Raw genomic sequence first — 19,829 nt, 5'->3', positions numbered from 1 at the left:
GCCCCCCTCCCCTCCCCCCCGCCGTACGTTCGTGATCAAGATCCTCGCGATAAATAGGTCTTTTCGCAAGCTCGATCTTCTCAGAAAAGATATATTTAGCGAACTGCATTGTTTCACGGGAAAAAAAGGTTTTGCTGCAACAGCAAATCTATTTGTTAAATATGGGGCAACTAACATTTTTTGCTGCGAGAGCTAATTAATTTTGCAATAATAGCAAAACCTTTTGTTGCAATAGCAAAAAGTTTTGCTGAACTTTGCTATTGCAGCAAAAGGTTTTGCAATTATTGCAAAATTAATTAGCTCTCGCAGCAAAAAATGTTAGTTGTCCGTATAGTAGCAAATCCTTTTTTTTTTCCGTGTCCTTGCTGCAAACGATAACACGTATCATCCATGTTATTCCGATTTTCCGGTTCATTAGCTGCTTTATCCCCCAAAGCAAGCCCCGGTTATCAGTTTCGCTTCGCCATGCCGTGCGCGCCGTCTTCTCTCGCCCCGATCCCTGCTCGCGTATATCGAGTCGCGGGCCACGGCGGCGGAGAGAGCGCCCAGTAGAAAGAGTCAGTGCTGCGCGGGCCATCGTGGCGCGAGGACGTGCCCCCGGCTGTTGCGTGCGCCGGTGGCGAACATTAGTGCGTGCGTGCGTGCGTGCTTGCCTCTCGTGTGCGTCCGCGGGCCTTCCACTTTTATTTCCCTTTTCTCGCACACTTTCTTCGCGTTCACTCCGCTCTTCTCGCCCCGTTACTATCGATTTTCGCTCCGAGTGCGTGCCCCGCTGTAAACCGCTTCGCGGAAACTTTGGAAACTTTCGCATTCTCTCGCGTACCCTTTCTCTTCCGCGTCCGAACCTCCCCCGTGCGAAACTCTCCTCCCCACCCCCCCCCCCGCGCGTATTTAATCCGTTCCGTTTGTATACTTTCCTTCCCGCCGATTCTGAACGCGCTGGGCAGATAATCGGCCGGATAATAATGCGGACCGTTGATTATGCATCGGGTAAGTTGTAAATATATAAAGGAGAGATTATTAGTAAAATATATCATAGAAATCTCTTAGCACATTTTTTATCCCTTTCAAAGGCAACGTTACATATGTGTAAGTTTACTTCATCGTTACAAGAAATATACGCGCGCGCGTATTTTTCTTATAACGATAAAATAAAATTCTAGGTATTCCCTTCGTAATTAGCTTTTCTAAAAATATCTCAGGTTTTTCGATTTACTATAAATATAGAAGAAAACAGAGATACAATTCGACCTTTTATTTAAGGCCCGTAAAGCTGTTCCTATAAGAAGTAGTTACTGGAGAAATATATACTTACGATTAAAAGGAACTAAAGGGATAGTACGAAAAGCGAGGTAGACCGCAAGTTATAGAAAATCAAAGTAGTAAAAAACAAAAAAGGGAGCATTGAGAATGCAACACGGTGCGTAAGTTATCCGTGTAACGTTTATTAATTAGTAAATAAGACACATAATTATATATCATACATTTTGCTCTACTTTGAATCATCTTCAGCGATGTGGTAGCAAGTAAGATAAAGTATAATCTCACGTTCTCTGACGAGCCACACAGATGAGCACTCCCAGATTAAATGTAACAGTAACTGAGATCAGGTTCACCTCAGTTGTCATTTGATAGTCAGAAGATTTGGTTTTTATTTTATATCATGACTTTTGACTTTACCATTAACTCAATTCTACCGATTGCCTCCTCTTAAGATATGCCTTACCATTCGATGTTTTACCAAAGCTTCATTTTTTACTCTCACGTTTTTTAGACTCTCTTTGAGCTATGCTCATTAGCCAAATACACTGCTTTTACATTCTATACGGAAGTACAGCTATAGCTCGTTAGAGAACTCGAGGTTACTTTATTTTACTTGTTACCGCATCGCTGAGGATGGCTCAAAATAGAGCCGAAAGATTCGATGAATAATTATGCATCTTATTACTAATTGAAGGATCTTATACGGATAATTTATGCACCGATAACCGCGTTGCCTGCTCGCTTTTTGGTTTGTTACTTGTTTAATTTTATTTTCGGAAGTCTTTAGTTAAGTATCTACATATTTACTGAGAAATCAAAGGTTTGAGAAGCGGAGTACTGTAATGTTAGGAAAGTGTGTAATGATGTTTCTCTCCAGCTACTTTATTTTCTTGCGGTGGTTTCATGCGGTCTCCAAGGAAACCAAGTATCAAAGCAGAAATTCTCGATATTGTTGATACCGACGTCGTGAATCATGGCGTTCAACTTCAGACTTTGTTCGCGCAACGGATATCACATAAATTAATATTTCAAAGTGGAACGAGAGGGAAGTCTTATCGATGCCGTGCACGTAACACAAGAATGCACAGCGCGGCACATTGTGGTGTTCCCATCGCCTTCAGACACAGATAAATAAAGTGCAAAAGAGAGAATCACGGAGTAAATATCACAAATTTTTATTAACTCTCGCAAAGCGCGAGTGCAAACTGTTGAGCAAACGGTCCCGCTTTGAATCATTCTCGACGTAGCTTTCAAGTAATTATGTGTGATTAGGTATATTTAATGCACTCTAACATATATTAGCGTTCAAATAAAGATGAATTATTAAAATAAATTAATTATCCAATCAAATATTTACATTTGAACCCAGATCTTAGAAATGTACATAAATTAAATTATTTTAAGGAAAAACTTGTATACAAGGCAAAAGTAATTTCTTTCCCTTGTGAGCGCGGCATTCATATAGTTCGACTGTCTTAAATTATGAAACATGTGTTAATTAGTTTCTACGGTTTATTCACTTTTATGTAACTATGGAAGGAACTATGATTATGGTTGAACACAAATTCGGTGGGCGACGCGCGAATGACGCTCACAGTTTATGTATTAAAATATCCCCTGGCGAATTATCAAAATGAATAGAATAAAGCTCATCTGAAGCAAACGTACGAGTATAACGTACGCCGCCACGTTACACGACGTAACAAATATCAAACTACGCGCTTCTGTCTAGATGCCATTGTATCCCGACGTAACAATAGAAAACGTTAAAATTTTCCTCATTTCGATGAAGTACATTTTTCATTAAAAAATAAAACAAGTCAATTTCAACTCGAAAAAAAAGATGTGGCTGGCATAATATGTGCGCGAAAAAATATCTCTGTGGCATTGATTATTAATCCCTTCACCTTTTTCATATCATAGTACGCGTGTCGTGAATAAATCCTATGGGAGATTATGAATTCATTGGATGAATTCTCGCCGGACAACAAAATAAGTCCCAGCTTATATACGTTACATCCTACACAAAACTTTTCTCATTCTTCTTTCCTCCATATAGAAAGGAAAGTTATATTGAACGTTATTGAAGGAATAGGAAAGCTAACAAAATCCCATATAAAAAAAATAAATTAAGAATATAAAATACGAGAAAATGTAAGAACATAAAATTCGTTCATGTAAAATCCCATCATTTAGATTGATTTTGAAAATCGAAAAATTGATATTTTTTATCGTCTTTGTACTTTAACAAATTTTTATCATATTGCAATGTAAATCGTTCAAAGTCTACTAATAGTGGTTATAAAAATACAGCTAAAAAAATTTAACGTTCTGTTTTACACAATAATTGAAAATAGAGTGAAAGATTGATGATATTTCAGTGAAATATCTATATCGTACTTATTTCCTTAAATGGAATATTATTTTTATCCATCTGCTGAGACGAAAAGACAAAGAAAAAAGACACTGTTGAATCGAATCCACTAATAGTACAGTATCATCGAAAGTTATATACAAAGTTTCAGAGGAAACTTGATACGTGTATACTATATTTCGATCCAATTTTCGCGAAAACGAAGGTTATAAGAAAAACCATCGATTTTCTCATTTTTCTTTCTTCCATATAGAAAGGAAAGTTGTTGAACATTATAAGGAATAGAAAAGCTAATAATCCCAGATAAAAAAGTAAATTAAAAATATTAGGATACGAGAAAATATATAAGTATATAAAATTCGTTACCGAATACATCGTGTTCGTAGACCGAACACATCGATTTACTTCTCTCCACATAGCATCACCCTGTTTCTCGGTTATAACACCGATAAGAAACCGACTGTATATATAGGCTATTCTTGCTCACGACCGCGACGCGGACTATCGCTTCATCTTCCCCTGATGCGCGATGCACTTACACTCGACGATTCGCGCCACGTGTCCGAACATTTTTATGCCCGTCGAGTGCCGAGTGTACATCATTGACGAGTCAGATCTCATAAGTGGCGTCTACCGTTATACCATCAATTCAATAATTCATCAACCTGTCTAGATAAAGTCCGAAGTGGAATATCAAGTTGCAAGAAATTATCTATCCGGTGCAAGGAATATGGGATCAAAGCGTAATATCCCTTCCCCGTGACGGACGTAATTTTAATAGAGCATTTTAGATTTATCGACGACCTGTTGTACTTCAAAAATTCTATTATTATTACGCGAAGCGAGTGAACTATTTGATGGAACAGCGAAGAATAAAATCAAAATAAAACAGAGACGTATATTTGTCAGTCTTCGCGTGTAATTATTTCGCCACGAGGCAGGAAGTTATATTTTTCTCATTACAGAGATCCAATAAAACCGAAAGGAAAAGAAATACGCGGTAAGCTGTATTTTACGTTAGATAAATCACTTCATCCCTTTATCACTTTATCCTTTAAGAGAAGAAAAGAATGTGCCCTGCGTGGGGCACATCCCATTCAGAATCATGAATTTAGACGGAGACGAATATCTCACGGGAGAAATCATCCCTCCAAGGAATGTATCTGCAGCTAAAAGTAATTCAAGCTCCACTCGTACGTTCTTTGCCTCGGAAGCCGGGGCATGTTTCTCAAGAAAGCAATTCCGTTCTTCTTTATAAGAGCTCTCGCCTTTCCTTAGCCCGAAGATGTGTGAAAGGTTAAAGTCTGGCTGCCTATCCTGCACCCTCAATGAGCAGCGCGACGGTAAAGTGGTTCTCATGGCCGACGGCCCGCTATCGGATGTCGTTCCATTTCCCGAACCCCTCCCGGGGGCCAACGTGCGGACATTACACCCGTTGAAATAGCCTTCTTGTGTTTCGTGCCATGCGCCGCGTGATAGTGTTTTCCTCGATTTTTGCGCGTAACCCAACCAAGATTCTCGCCCGTTATCGCCCGTAAATCTTCGCGGGACGCGTAATTTTATAGGCGAAGTGTAGCGTCACCATCATCATTTCCGCAAGCTCATTCAGGCATACTATGCTTACGAAAGTGCTTCCTTATATCGTTTGTCGCCGGTAAAAACCGCGATATACGGATATACCACGATTATCTCATCAAACCTTATGTATACGTTCCACTAATATAGATACGAATTATATATATGCATGAGATTTTATATATTTTAAATTTTTGTGTTTTTCCGAAAATCACGTTTTCCACATTTTTTATCCTGGCATACATTTCTATGTTTCTCATCTAACAAAAATTGATGGAAATAACTATCCGATAGTGATAAAAACGATCGTGAGTAAAGCAACGAATTCAAATGGATTATCGTATATTAATCTACATGTACAGGGTGAGTCACTTAACTTAATGACCCTAAATTACTTAGAAACTGTTTGCTTCATGAAAAATTGATAATAAGTGAAACAGGACCGTTATAGTTCACAATTAGAGAAAAAGCCATTACGATTCAGGCTGAAACTTGGTAATCTAATAATAATATTGTGTGAATTTTGTATTACTTTTTCCAAACTCACATTAGTAAGCTGCGCGCCGATTTTTTGTCGGTCTTAAAACACAGCTCGTTTGTTAGAACAGTAAATTTACATACTCAAATCGATAATCGTTCATGAAAAATTATTTCAAACAAAAATTGCATGCTATTAAAGGGACATATAATATAATAATCTATTTTTTGCTATATTGCTTTTAAAGAACATTATGTAATTTGCAATGTGCAATTACATAATTTTTTAAAAGCAATTATGCATTTTCTTTAACCAATTGATTCATCTCATTATTCTATGCATGAAAATATTAAAAATATGGTTATCAAAAAATAAATATTTTACGAGATACTTAATATTTTATGTCAAAATATGCCAGAATAAAGTATATAAAATATCTCGCAAACTATTGATTTTTTTATAATATTACCTTAATACTTTTATATGCGGAATGACTAGAGGAATCATATTATGTAAAAGAAATCATATAGGTGTATAATTCCATTTAAAAAATGGCGGTAATCTTCATATCTCGATAAAAATGCAAGATAGCAAAAAATAGATAACTACATTACATACCCTCTCTAGAGTACGCAACTTTTGTTTAAAATAATTTTCCACAAAACAAATAGTTTGCGAGTAATTTAGTGCGATCGAGTTAAGTGACTCACCCTGTATTTTACATAACGCGAATTTCTAGAGCGACATAACGAAGCCCAGAAAGAAAAATAAACAGCGTGGAGCTGAAGTCGCCGTTCGACATTCCGTCATTAAGAGGTAATTTCGCGAACGGATTAAAAGAGGATTAACAACTCGAGGTGAAATTGTCAAAGAAAATAATTTCGAAATACGATCAAGAATTCTGCCTATCGTACAGGGGATGGCACGTACATTTTTTTCTCGTTTATTAAATTATATTCGGTTGCAAATGGCTTCGTAGCAATTCTATCCGAAGTAAAATGCAAGCGAGAATGCGAAATGGAAGCCATTTTGCCATTATTCTTCAATGTTCCCGGATTTTATTGCGAAAGTGCACCGAGGATATCGTCTAATGGAGTACAGTCTGAGTATATTTAGTTGCTTTCAATTAAATCTCATTGCGTGGGTTTAAGTATATCGGCAAGCACAATCGAAAATCGAGGATAAAGAGAAAATCAATAGAATTTCCACGTTCTTGTGTTTTCTTCCTCGCTGCACTGCAAATCCAAGTACCTACGCTATTTTTACACGCATATAAACGTCTAAAAATGACACATTTGACTGAAGCTCTTTTTACATGTTTCTTCATGTGTTAAATTACATCACGTTTAACACGTTTAATCGTATAAATTGTAAGTTGTTCAATCGTTAAATGACGTGACTTAAAACGGCAAGAAAGGTGTAAGAAGAGCTTTAGCTAAAACAAACACACTTGAATTTGCAGTGAGCCACAAATAGATTTCGGAATGGATCCTCGGACTAATTATTCGTGACCAACCAACCAACATGTTTAATTAGAATAGTCCCGAAGGTCCCATTTTAATAACCGAGCATTTTTCAATCAGCCTGCGCAAAGCCTGTACGTTTTCATAAAATTTTAATTAAAATTATCGACGCCTTGTTCACCGATACAACAGCTTTTGGAAAACCGATAAAAATTTAATTATTCGCTCTTAAAGTACGTAGATGTCATTTTCACACGGAAATAATTGTTATTTGTTCCAAATTCGGTAAAACATTACTTCTGTATTTCAATCTTTCATCTAAATTCACAAAACAGCCGGTAACAAAACTGATAACAATTTGACAAGTTAAATTATATCTGTCCTCTTAATCAATGTAGGTCAGAGCGCATGTGTGGCGTATTGCAAGACGCGGTAACTGATGTGCAAAGGCGATTTGTCGCGCATACGTTATGTTAGAACGTTAGAAGCACGGTCGCGCACGGGAAAATATATGTATGTTCAATTTATGCGCGAGTTTCGTGTTCTCGCCGTCGCGCACGAAGAAGTAATCTCTCCGTTCTGCGTGCCCGGACAGTTAGGTGGATAGCTGGTAATTCAACCGCGGCGAGAGGAGCATCATGCAAATGCGATACAAATTGGAACGACGCGCAAGGTACGTGTCTCTCGTGGCGAGAGACGCGGCGCGAGAGAGGGCTGACCTTTTCATATCTTTCCCCTGACTCGGTTCCAATGCGCGCTTCATTCTGGCATTGGGCGCGCGCGCTCGCGCTTTTTCAAGTTTATTCTTGCCAACGACTGTTTCGAGTCCACCTCGCGCTCGCGCTAGCTTTATCGCGATCAGCTGCGTCAGATCCATCAAGATCCCCAGATACGCGCGCAGATCGTTACGTGCGTCACGTCGAGTATCGTTTTATTTTCACGCCGGATCGTCGCCATCCCCCTCGGCTTACAACCCCCTCGTCGCGCGGGATTGCCGCCCTCTGTCGCCAGTGAGTGCGTTTCGAAAGATCTGGGGGGCTTTACCTGCGGGCTACGAATGCTAAATTCCGGGAAACCAAATTTTGAGGGGAAAAAAAGGGATAAACTTCGTTCATGCCTATATGCAATAAATTTGAATTTTTTATCTCGAAGAGCAGCTGCTGTATTTTTCCCCTTGTGTTATCGAAAATGTTTTGCACTCATTGTATATCACGCAAAAATATACTTTATTTACTTAACTGTCGTCTATTAGTATTGAATAATGTTTGAATTTGGATATTTATATATACGAATTTAAAATATTTTATTCATAACAATTTCAATCATATCGTTTTCAATGTGAAATAAAACGAGATTTGCAGATTTTTAAAATATTTTTATTGAATAATACTTGAATTTGGATATTTATACATGAGAACTAAAAATATTTCTCTTATTATTAAAAATATTTTATTTATAAAAATTCCAATCGTGTCGTTTTCAATGTGAAATAAAACAAGATTTGCAGATTTTTTTCAAAATTTTTTACACTAATAGTAGTTGACTGATAGTAACAACCCTTGATGTTTACGTAACATGCATACACATCTCGAGTTCGTGCTTCTTAATGATTTGAAACCAGACCGGTAAACAACGTCGAGACAATTAACGTCGATATGTATGATATGTGACTGGGATACATGATGTAGGAGCGCTGTATTGAAACGGCTGACATTCTTGGCGTTCCCGCCGCTTGTAATTGCAAATTGTGGCATATATTACCATTGCAAAGGGCGACCGCCTTCGTTCTTCGTCCTTCCTTAAAGGAACGCTCAGGACGCGCCCTTAATACCAACAAGCGATGACGTATATACAGAGACCAAGCATTCCTGTGCTTTTGCGATGGAGGGGCTGAGCCGAAAGTTGGCGGTTTAAAACAGAGATAGTTGATTTGCCCCTAGTGCTTTCTCACTTTCTAATGGCGACTCTTGACAGTCGCTCTAAGCTAGAAGCATTAGAAAGCACTAGGGGCAAATCAACTGTCCCGCTCTGTCTTAAACTGCCAACACCCGGCTTCATTCTGCGAATGGAATCCTTGGTCTATGTATATACGTTATCGCTAACAAGCTATACGTTAATGCCTACATATTTCAAAATAAGGACTTTTCATTTTCGAGAGAACGTGTCATAATATCTGAAACCCTATTTGCCGTTAAAAAGTAGAAATATTATGAATGGGGTATTAAGATTGTAAATATCCAGTTGATTTAATATCCGATTACATAAATCCGAATATCCGTATTATCCCGGATAATCCCGGATCTAATATCCGAAGAATCCGAATCTGTGAATTCAATTAAATCAGATCTGAGTTAATCACTGCGGAAGAAAATCAATTGCATTACAATGCTACAATACTGAAATTTTATATATGATAAAATTGAAATAAAAAAAAGTTTTGTATGCGGTAATACGATAAAAATAAATGCGTGCTCTCAATATCTTGAAAAGATCTGAGCAATTGGATTCATTGGGTACATTGGATATTTGAATATTGGTAAATCAGGTGGAGTATTTACAGTCGAAATTTTTGGAATATACAGGGTGTTTCCAAATATGTGGGAAGTGGTGGATTCAGGACACAAAAACAATGAAGGAATTTCATATAAACACATGTCCCATTTGACTTTGTTTTCGAGTTATAGCCATTTCTGTGCTCCAGTAATTTACTTGCTTATCTTTATTAGGAGATGCTGGAAATGGTCATATTCGGCTTGTATTTGTAAACAGTGCTCGATATTTCCAGAATATTTCCCGTCTTTATTGATTACACATTCCATTGAGTGAGTTATTAAGTGCTTCTAAGAAAACGAACTGAAGTCAGTATATAAACTCAATCAATAGAATGTGTGGAATCAACGAGAGAAATATTGCGGGAAATATTGCAGAGATATTGAGCATTGTTTACAAATACAAACCGAATGTGGCCACTGCAAGCATCAGCTGGGTATACACTTAGCGAACGAACAGCGAATGTGAACGTTCAGATATTCGCGTTTTTGCTCCTAGGTTATTTGTTCTTTCTTTCGATTGCGCCAAATACTAGAATTCGACCAGATTCGATGTTTGCTGCATGTAGCAATTTGAAATTTTTGATTATATCTGTTGAATAATGACAACAAACGTTTACGTTCGCTGTTTGTTCGGTGTTCGTTCGCTAAGTGTATACCCAGCTTAAAACGTTAAACAGCTCCACATTACTGGAGTACGAACACTACAAACATGACTGTAACTCGTAAACAAGGTCAAGTAGGGCACATGTTGATATAAACTTTTTTTATTGTTTTTGTGTCCCGAATCCATCCACTGCAATACTTCCCACATACTTGAAAACGCCCTGTATATTCGACGATAGAATGAATGAGATACTTTTTATTCAGCAGGTAATTTCTATGGATTTATTCTCGTGTAAGCCAAAGAGATTATGCATAAAATTTTTTTTCTTTACAAATATATGAATTTGGGTGAGCATTATCCGCAAAATTCAACGTGTTAGAGTCAAGAACGTGGATATGTGACATATTCCTACCTTTTCCTCTAACCCACGGAATGGGTTATGCGCTTATAGTTGGCTCATTTCCATTTACAATGCCCTCCCTACACGAGCGTTCCGACTGGAGCATCGCGACGCGAAATCTTTTGGAGGTGCAGCTCGAAAAGTACACCGTCGAGCACCGTAAGTAATTCAGTCTGACACACTCTTGACGACAATGGTAACAACATTCCCGCTTCTTTGCGAAAGGCATGCTTCGCTCGTCGGTTACGGTAATTTTATGCATATCGGAAGCGAGTCTCTACCCTTCGTCGCGCCGAAATGGCGACGAGAATATAATTCTAGGAGAATATTTCGGAGGCGAGAAGCGAGGAGAGACTCCGCTACAATGTGAATGGAAGCCGCGCCTTTGGAAGCGGCGCCTTACCAGAACGAAAAGTGTAGCAATAAAAGAGAGCTGAACCGTGCGCGGTTCTCGCAATCCTCGCTAACATGTTTCTGAAGTGCACTAGGTACTCGCAGAAGAGTCTAATTGAGCGTGAAGCTTTTGAGCCCTATCTGGCTTTCGCGTCATGAAAGTATAACGCACTATGCTCTTCGACGAAATCAGACCCGAAGCAATTTAATTTAGTATTTTACTTCCGAGAAATTTATGAAGCTTTCTCAAGAGAATACGAAGTCATTTATTAACGTGTAATAAACAAGCTCGAAACTGAGCGTCATTATCGTAGACAAGACATTAAATCTACGAGTAAAATGAATTTTTGGTACATATATAGTTCTAACAGCGTTGACAGTGGAGAGTTTAAATACTATGATAAATGGATATAATTATATCGAAGTCCGTGAAATTATATTTAAATCACTCTCGCTTGTCACGAGAGATTTCACTGAAAAGCAACAAAGTTTATTTCCTGTAAATACGCGAACACGATGTATATTACGTATCAAACGTCCCATAAAACGTGTGACTTATCAGTGCCGTCTTGTACCGTCGTTAGAGGCTCAATGGCTCTACTCCAAGTCGATTTTTCCGCTGCAACAATACGGTCTGTTTGTTTAGCAACGAGATATATCCAAGTCAGTATAAATTTCGCCGTTCCGTCTGAATTTGTGCGACGTGCGCGCTTCTACGTTTTATAGCACATTTCCTCCAGTTTACCAAGAGTATCGCACGAGTGTGTGAAGCCGGTCACACGCTGCAGTGGAAATATCGCGCCACCCGATATACGTCGCGCGAAGCCAGAAGCTTTTCTTAGCCGTCGGTCACTGACAAGAACGAGACCGCCGCCGGCCACGGTCCGCAAAAGCCCGTGCATTTCCACATGACGGAAAACGCCCTGGCGTCTGGCGTCCGTTTCGATATCGTTTCGCGCGATTATTCGCCGGCATCGAATTTTTTTTTTTTTTTATCTGACCCGGCTCGGAGTCGGGCACTCGAGCGCGAACGACCAGCGTGTATTTTCGGGCATCGTCGACGTTGAAGCGTTGAAGCGTGGATATCGTGGACGGGGGGATAAATAACGTTTATATTGCGCCGCTCAATGCGCCGTTCCGCCGTTCCGCCGTTATTGTCCCCCGATCCGGCGACGCGATGTCTCGCGGCGCCGAGACGTGATGCAATAAAAAATTCGCATTATACGTAACGCGCGCGCGAGAACCGAGAGTCGTTCGGAGTCGCGTCGCGTACTTTGGCCCGTCTCTTCACTCTCTCTCTCTCTCTCCTTCTGGCGCACGTTTTATTTCGGACGCTACCGAGATATTTTTGTCGATCGCGTGCTCCCCCTTTCTCTCTTTCTCTCTTTCCGCCCCACCGGGGAACCGTTTGCCTACCTTGCTGCACGCGAGGAATAGTCAGAACCGTACGAGCCTGTAAATTTGATGTGAAATTATGACTGTCGACAGGAATGTCAATGTTTCCCCAAAAAGGGTTGGTTCATCCGAGCGAGAGCATTTTTTATTTGTAAATAAAATATTGTCATATATATTCTAGCAAACAAAAAAACGTTTCAAAACAAGATAAATGATCCACGATAAAATAATGGTTTTTTGTTATTACTAACTTTTTATTTCGTATACCTAACGATGTTATCGACCCTTTGTATGAACGTCATAAATATGTCACAAATCTATTTTCAACGGAAACCAATTTCTCTATATACCGATTCTTCTTTTAACATTATATCGTTCGCAGAGCAGAGAAATACGCGACGCTGCCATTGTACGTTAAGCCCGTAAGAAATATCCAGGGTGCCTAATCACATTTCTTGTCGAGATATCAGAATTATTGGAAATCCCGGAACGGAGTCAGAAGCGAAACGAGGTGCCAGCCGAAGATGATGTTCAATTAATTGGGTTCACGGCCGTAGTTATCAGCCACGATCTTTCAGCTCTCTCCGTGCCTGGTAAAAAAAAAAAAGAAGTCGGTAAAAGCGAAGAGGACCAGATCTCTCGTCCTCTGCAGTTTACAATGCGACTCTATTCAGACGCTGCGCCTCTTATTTAGAATAGAACAGGTGCAGTAATTAAGGACGCTTGTGGCAGCATTTATTTATAATTAGATGGGAAATGCAACGTCACAGGGATAACGCTTAAATGTCATGATATACCGTTCCCATTGTGAAGCATGGCGCACGGCGCAAAATGTAATTTAAAATATTAATTGTGCTGCAGAAAATGCGCGCATGCAGTATTCGGAACCTGGGGAGAATCGTGTTTGTAATTGTCATATTCTCGAAACGCCGTGCTTTTGAGTAATTCCAGTACGATTAATTAATACACGGATATAATAACTGTCTGACTGTGGACACGGTAAATATACACAAATGATCATATATTTCGTTAATGGTATTGTTTCTACAAAGATATTAGATGTCGAATGTTTATTGCTTTTTAAACTCCTATTTTAGAATTATTCGACCATTTATTCACTTTTTCTTTTATAAAAATTTTAATTTATTAAGTTCATCATATTTTTTTTATATTTTTAACAATAATCATGGTAATTAAGGTTTACAGTAAAATTATATTTAATTGAGAGACAGTCCAATTCGGTGGAAATCAAATAAATGGGAATTTCCGCTTACACCTTCGTTAAATTCCTAAAATACCTCATTTTAAATCTACTACGAACAGAGAAAGTTGACCTTTTAGCATCCTTTCCTAAGGAAAAATCGACTCCGAGAGAATCGGTAGGAGATAATTCAAAGAGAACCATAGCAGAGATAAAAATCTGGGACACCTCGCGTTTACGTGAAACGAGAATGATATTTAATAATTAATGCCCGGTACTCGCGCGCGACGGGACGCGTCTGTTTTGAAAGGTGTGGATTGAAAGGCGTTCTGAAAGCCTAGAATGTAACGGCAAAAGATGGTTATTGAAGCACCGTTACTCTGGCAACACTCCAATTCCAGAGGAAGCATCGGGACTGAAGCTTTCTGTGGGTATACATCGTTTCACACTCCACTCGACCCAGTAATTACGTCAAGTTCGTGGATTCCAAACTGTGTTTCCTCCTCTCCTATCCCTTCCCCCCCCTCTCTCTCTCTCTCTCTCTCTCTTCTCCGTCACGCAATGGAAACTTGCGAAATAGCTTGTTGCTTCGATCGCGTTTCGACGACGACATTTCGAGCCGATCGATGAGGTTTGTATTCGGTGCTTTCGCGTGTAAACCCCTTTTGTCCCCCGCAATCCCCACTCGAGGTCAAATTTAAGCCGATGAGCAAACAACAATGTAAGCGATAATTCCTTCATTTTGAGAAAATATAAAAGGGCTCGCAAGAATACTCAACGTGAGATCCAGCCACTTCGTCGTGTAACACTTCTACTATCAAAGCGAAGACTCTAAAGCTGCATGTCACGCCAAAAGAATTATGTGTGAATACAGAAATAATTAATATGTATATTACCGTAAAACATTTCAAATTTACTTTCGCCAACTCATACTTCTATTGTGTGCTCAACAGCTCATTTATTATATTATTTACTTTACAGTTAATATAAATGACATAATTCACGTACCACAAAGGTGATCAATAAAATATTTTCAACTAGCTTTTGACAAAAGCTTTAGTAACTAAAGTGTGTGAAAGTTAAATGTTATAATATGTATAAGTTATACAATTGCTAAAGGTTCGATAATAGTATCGATTTATGATATTTCAATCTCTTAAGTCTCTTGAGTTTCCTTCAAATATCTTTTGGATTTTCGTGTTCGGACGTAAAAGAATGGTACGCATCAACAAAGTTTTACGTCGCTAATGAGACAGTTTGCAAACACTCGGAGAGCTCTTTCCGTAAGTTTAACGTCATAAATATAGCAGAAAAGCACTTGAGCGCAAATAATCTTGCGAAATTTATGTTCCAAAGAATTACAACGAATCTTCAGGAGACATATTTACATTTCTCCTAACGAGCGTCGTTTAAAGTACAGAGCCAGTGTTCTTTATACAGTCCCCGCGTTTCTCCGGTCTGCTCTCTCTCAATCAGCAACTTCGCGCCACCAACCTCCAAAGCGCATATCTCTTTTTTTTTCGATCTCCGCGACATAATTACATTTCAAGAAGCTTACAATACACGCCGGAGAAAAAAGAAGGATTGAACTTCCACGCGCGTGTGCTGCATGCGAATTTTAATATCGGTGCAGTCCCGCGATTCATCAACCTGAATGCAATTTTCCGCGTATACATCTTCCCGTAAACGAGATCTGCATCCCGTACACGTTTCGCACGGGGAGATGGAAGGTCTGAGCAATCTCTTCCACATTTTTTTCCACATACGTGGAACTTCTTATCGCGTCTTATTTTAATAAATATAGAGATTGTGCCTGTTAACAAAGTTAACAAAATTTTCGTAACAAATCTCTTAAGTCACAGCTTTCTGTTGTGACGAACAAGAGAACCCAACATAAAATTGTTATATTTTATGGGAACTTTTTATGTGATCCTATTAAAAAATCTAAATCTTTTTCGCTAAATTAATTCTTTAAAATTTATTACTTTCCAGTTTGTTATATTTTTCTTTCCAATTTTTTTTTTAATTATAGGAAGTGTCATGTGAGATGACCAAACGATGGTATATGAAAATCACTTTTTAGAATGCTAGAATTTTATTTTTATCAACTTGGACTATTATTCCGCTCAATGGCTCATTTCGTTACATTGAAAGAAATAATATAACCTTTAAGAAATCAAATGGTGCGTTAAGAACTCTGTGCAAGAATTATTATTTTTAAAGAGTCTCGAAGAAGTATCTACGGTGAGCACTTTTTCTAAAACGGAATACACTTCAGCGTTTCGACAATTTGAGGAGGACACGCCACAGTGCACAGTGAGAATGACATAATCCCATTGCATTTCCGCGCTTTTAACGGTCGAAAAAAGATGATTTAGTCCGCGAGCGCTTAAACGCAGGCCGTGCATTATGACACAAAAATATGATTACCGCCACCGCGCTGCGCGCGATCCTTAAAAGAACGGAGATATGTATTAATTTATACCGCGCCAAGAGTGATTTTAAAGTGTCATTAGCGCGGCCGTCCGTTATAACGAAATTATAATTATCTATTCTATGTGTGTGTGTGTGTGTGTGTGTGTGTGTACATATATTCTCTATTCGTTCCCCGGTAGATGCACAAAATTCGATCTGCCTCCCGCATCCGTATCGATAATCGATACTTGAATTAAAATACACACCAAGCTTCGGGCATATTTGCTCAAAAAAATGAAAGCACGTGCTGTAGAGCTAAATTTTAATTTGAATAAAAAACGCACACGTTCTTTCCTGTTTTCCCGCACGCACACACTTTCGATGTAAAAGTCAATTTTTCTCTAACAAAAATTGGGATGGACATTTTCTCTAATAGTCGTTTAATTTTCAATTTTGAACATACTCGAAATCAACGTTCAAATAAAAATCCCGTTGCGATAAAGTGAAATTAAATAACTTGAAATTGGAGGAAAAATATCACATTGTATTTTTCCATTAAAGCTAATGCCATGAAATTCCTTCTTTTTAACCGCTAATTGCCTAAAAGCAATCTTCATTTGAAATTCGAGAAAGTTCAAAATATATATTCTTAAAATTTAACACGTTATATATATTTATTAAATATTCATTAAAATTAATATAGGTATACACGTCGTTCTTAACACATTGTTGATAGATTGTTATCAATGCGAATTTGATTCATTTAATAAAATCCTTTTAAACAATTTGTTTAATTCCCTCAATAACAATTTATATATAATGACATATATGTATGTGTGTATGTATGTGTATATGTAAAATATATATGCGCATTCATGAATAATTTGATTATATATAATCAAACTGAAATGGAGAAAAGAGAAATAATAGTAATCTATAGCCCCACAAAATTATACATATCTCGCGAATGTGACCACGGACGTGTGGCACGCGCACTTTAATGCGTTTATTGGTAACATGTTAAACGTACTACGTATATATTTTCACGAATCTAACCGAGTTATCCCCCGGTACGTGACTATCGGCCGGGGTGGATTTCCGAGTGTTGTCACGATTGATTGATATGTTTCTTTCGCGGGGCACGTGCGCCGGTTCCCACATCGAAAAGTGCACGTAAACTCCCGCGTGGGGTATTTATATAACACGCAATAATCCGTGAAACGTGCAATATGTATTAATAATACATGGACCGGCGAGAATTCGGCGACACCGTCGTCCCAGAGCGGGGCGAGAAAGAATTCATCGAAGTATCTCTTCATGGCTCCTATAACCATCCATTTCAGTTCGCGCGTACGAAATGCACGAGATAAATTCTACAGGTGCATACGCGCGTCGCATATGGTGCATTACCCTTCAGAAGTTGTTCCGTTACCGACGTTTTTAGAATTTCGTGCTCCGGGATACGTGCCGCAGTTCTTGCGAATTGTCGTGTATGATTTGTATGCCAGACGTGTAAGACGTGTGCGCTCAGATCGGAGCGGAGATATGTTTTGAAATGGAATAGAGGGGAGAAAAAGAAGGATAAGGGGAGTACGAGAGACGAACGTTAAATATTTTCAAGACCTACTTCCGCTCGTCAAAACAATGAAAAAGTTTGTTTATCCTCCCCAAATTATACGTGCGTCTGCGTTCAGAAAAAGCTAGTACATCATACCGGCGGTTTATTTATCATGTTCAAAATTGTGCTCCAATTTGAACAGAAGTACATACCTCAAAATAAGTAATAATAATAAAGGAAGAGTGGTAAAAAAATTTTTTTCAAACTCCATTTTACCCACCGAAATGACGAAGAAAGTTTGTTTATCTCTTCCGAATTATAAGCTTCCTGCAGGCTCGAAAATTTCACTAAAAAAAAGCCAACAGGCAACCACTCTCCCTTCACATTTTTTAGTAAAATTTCTCTCAGAGAAGTGTACTCTAAAAATATGTTTTGCATATGACTTTTGAATATTTTATACCATTAAAAATGTAAAATTAAACGCATAAAGTAATTACTTCTTAATAACGTTACATGATTTTAAATTTTTAAAAAATTGAGTTTTTCTTTATCTCGAGAAGCTGTAATGTTATTTTGTTTGATAAGGCAAATAAAGCTGCGATTAAGTAAAAAACGCAATCACGTAAAAGCAAATGGATATCAAACTAATCTCTTATCATTACAAATTCTTCTGTTTCAGGCCAAGAAACCTCGGATACTACCGACGATATAGTCCGAATCCCTTAAATCTTATCGCAGCTCGTCAAGAACAGTCACCAATAAAATATACTGTAAGAATGGCCAATCCGAATAATCGATTTAGTCGATAAAAAGAACAAAGATAGAAAAGAATATGAAAATATAAAAAAGAATTGACAAACATCTTTATCATTATTACACGACGACTAAATGAACAATACGTAATAAATCAACAGATTGATTTTTTAGAACGAAATATTTAAATACTTGATTGTTGTACATTTTTTATACCAAATATAATCTCGCGGAAAGAACTTTTATTTTATTTCTATTTATGTTAAGTCAGCAACTTATACTGCTCCGAAACAACAAATAAATACTTTAAGGATAAGGAAATATGAATAGAAAGAAGTCTAGCGGCAATTTTTTTTATATTCCGTACTGTTCGTGAGAAATAAAGGATTGCCCTCAACCAGTCGGAGAAACGCGATCGAAAATCGATTATTCCTGGCCGTTTGCAGTGCATCGACGGGGCGCGTTGGCGTGGCGGAAAAAAAACAACGACGGCGATAACGCGGTAGACGTCGCGTCGCACGCGCGACACCCGGCGGTACATCGCGGGGGCGACGCATTAATCGCTCAGAAAGAAAGAAAATCATGCGTCTCTTGGCCGGCGCCGATACCGTTCCCGCACGCAGCATCACCGAGGATGTATCGCTGGACAGCGATGTTGGCTCGCGCGGATCCGAGAAGTGCGGCGGCAGCAGCAGCAGCAGCAGCAGCGGCAGCAACGGCAGCAACAACGGGTGTAACAGCGGAATCCGCGACGGCGTCGGCTACGCGAGCGGTTACGACCGCGGCCAACGGTACAGCAACGGCAGCAACAGTAGCAATCACGGCTACGCGAGCGACGATTTCTGGGAATGTACGTCTTCTATCCGGCGGACGAGCTCCTGCGTATCTATGAAAATCCGATTCGGCGGCCCGTGCCATTGACTGTCAACGACGACGCAGCGGTGAACGTCGTTTACGAGGATATAAATCAGCAGCGTTATCAGCAGCAATCGCAGCAATCGCAGTCGCATCAGCAGCAGCGAATCGTCGTCACGAACGACGTCCGCAAGCGCAAGGAGAGAAAGCGAGAGACTAGTCAGACGGCGGCAAGCCGGAGGCAGCAGCAGATCGTGCGTAACGGCAACGGCGGCGACGCCGGTAAGAAGGAAGGACGACGAAACGAGGAGCAGCAGGCCAGGACTATGCAAAATAATCGTGCCACCGGCTCCGAAGAAGCCGCCAACCATCCCCTCAAGGACCTCACGCAGCCGAGTCTCAACGAGCCGCTCAAGCAGCACAATGGCGTCACGCTCAAGCTCGTCCAGACGGGTAAGTGCATGCGTTTCCGTGATTTCGCACGTGGTCGAGCGAAATCACGTTTAGCGAAACTAACTTCATCTAGCTCGATATGTTGTCATTTTTAAAG

The 19,829-nt window shown here is 39.2% G+C and overlaps 1 protein-coding gene across 3 annotated transcripts in view; it reads left to right on the top strand.

The window, feature by feature from the left end:
- Nucleotides 1-572: 572 nt before the first annotated feature.
- Nucleotides 573-19,829, top strand: part of Stacl (SH3 and cysteine-rich domain-containing protein) — a 58,256-nt gene continuing 38,999 nt past the window's right edge. For all 3 annotated transcript variants that reach the window (XM_071714003.1, XM_071714004.1, XM_071714002.1), the window contains exons 1-3: nucleotides 573-990; nucleotides 18,351-18,441; nucleotides 18,871-19,732. In XM_071714003.1, the coding sequence (XP_071570104.1) occupies nucleotides 19,273-19,732 (460 nt within the window). In that variant the 5' untranslated portion in view covers nucleotides 573-990; nucleotides 18,351-18,441; nucleotides 18,871-19,272. The remainder of the gene's footprint in view (nucleotides 991-18,350; nucleotides 18,442-18,870; nucleotides 19,733-19,829) is intronic.

This window comes from Temnothorax nylanderi, unplaced genomic scaffold, assembly GCF_030848795.1.
Source record: "Temnothorax nylanderi isolate EJ_2023f unplaced genomic scaffold, tnyl_v1.0 TNYL_tig0133_pilon, whole genome shotgun sequence".
NCBI classification, from domain to species: Eukaryota; Metazoa; Arthropoda; class Insecta; order Hymenoptera; family Formicidae; genus Temnothorax; species Temnothorax nylanderi.
The sequence above is the reverse complement of the archived record's forward strand: the minus strand, read 5'-3'. Positions and strand labels throughout refer to the sequence as shown.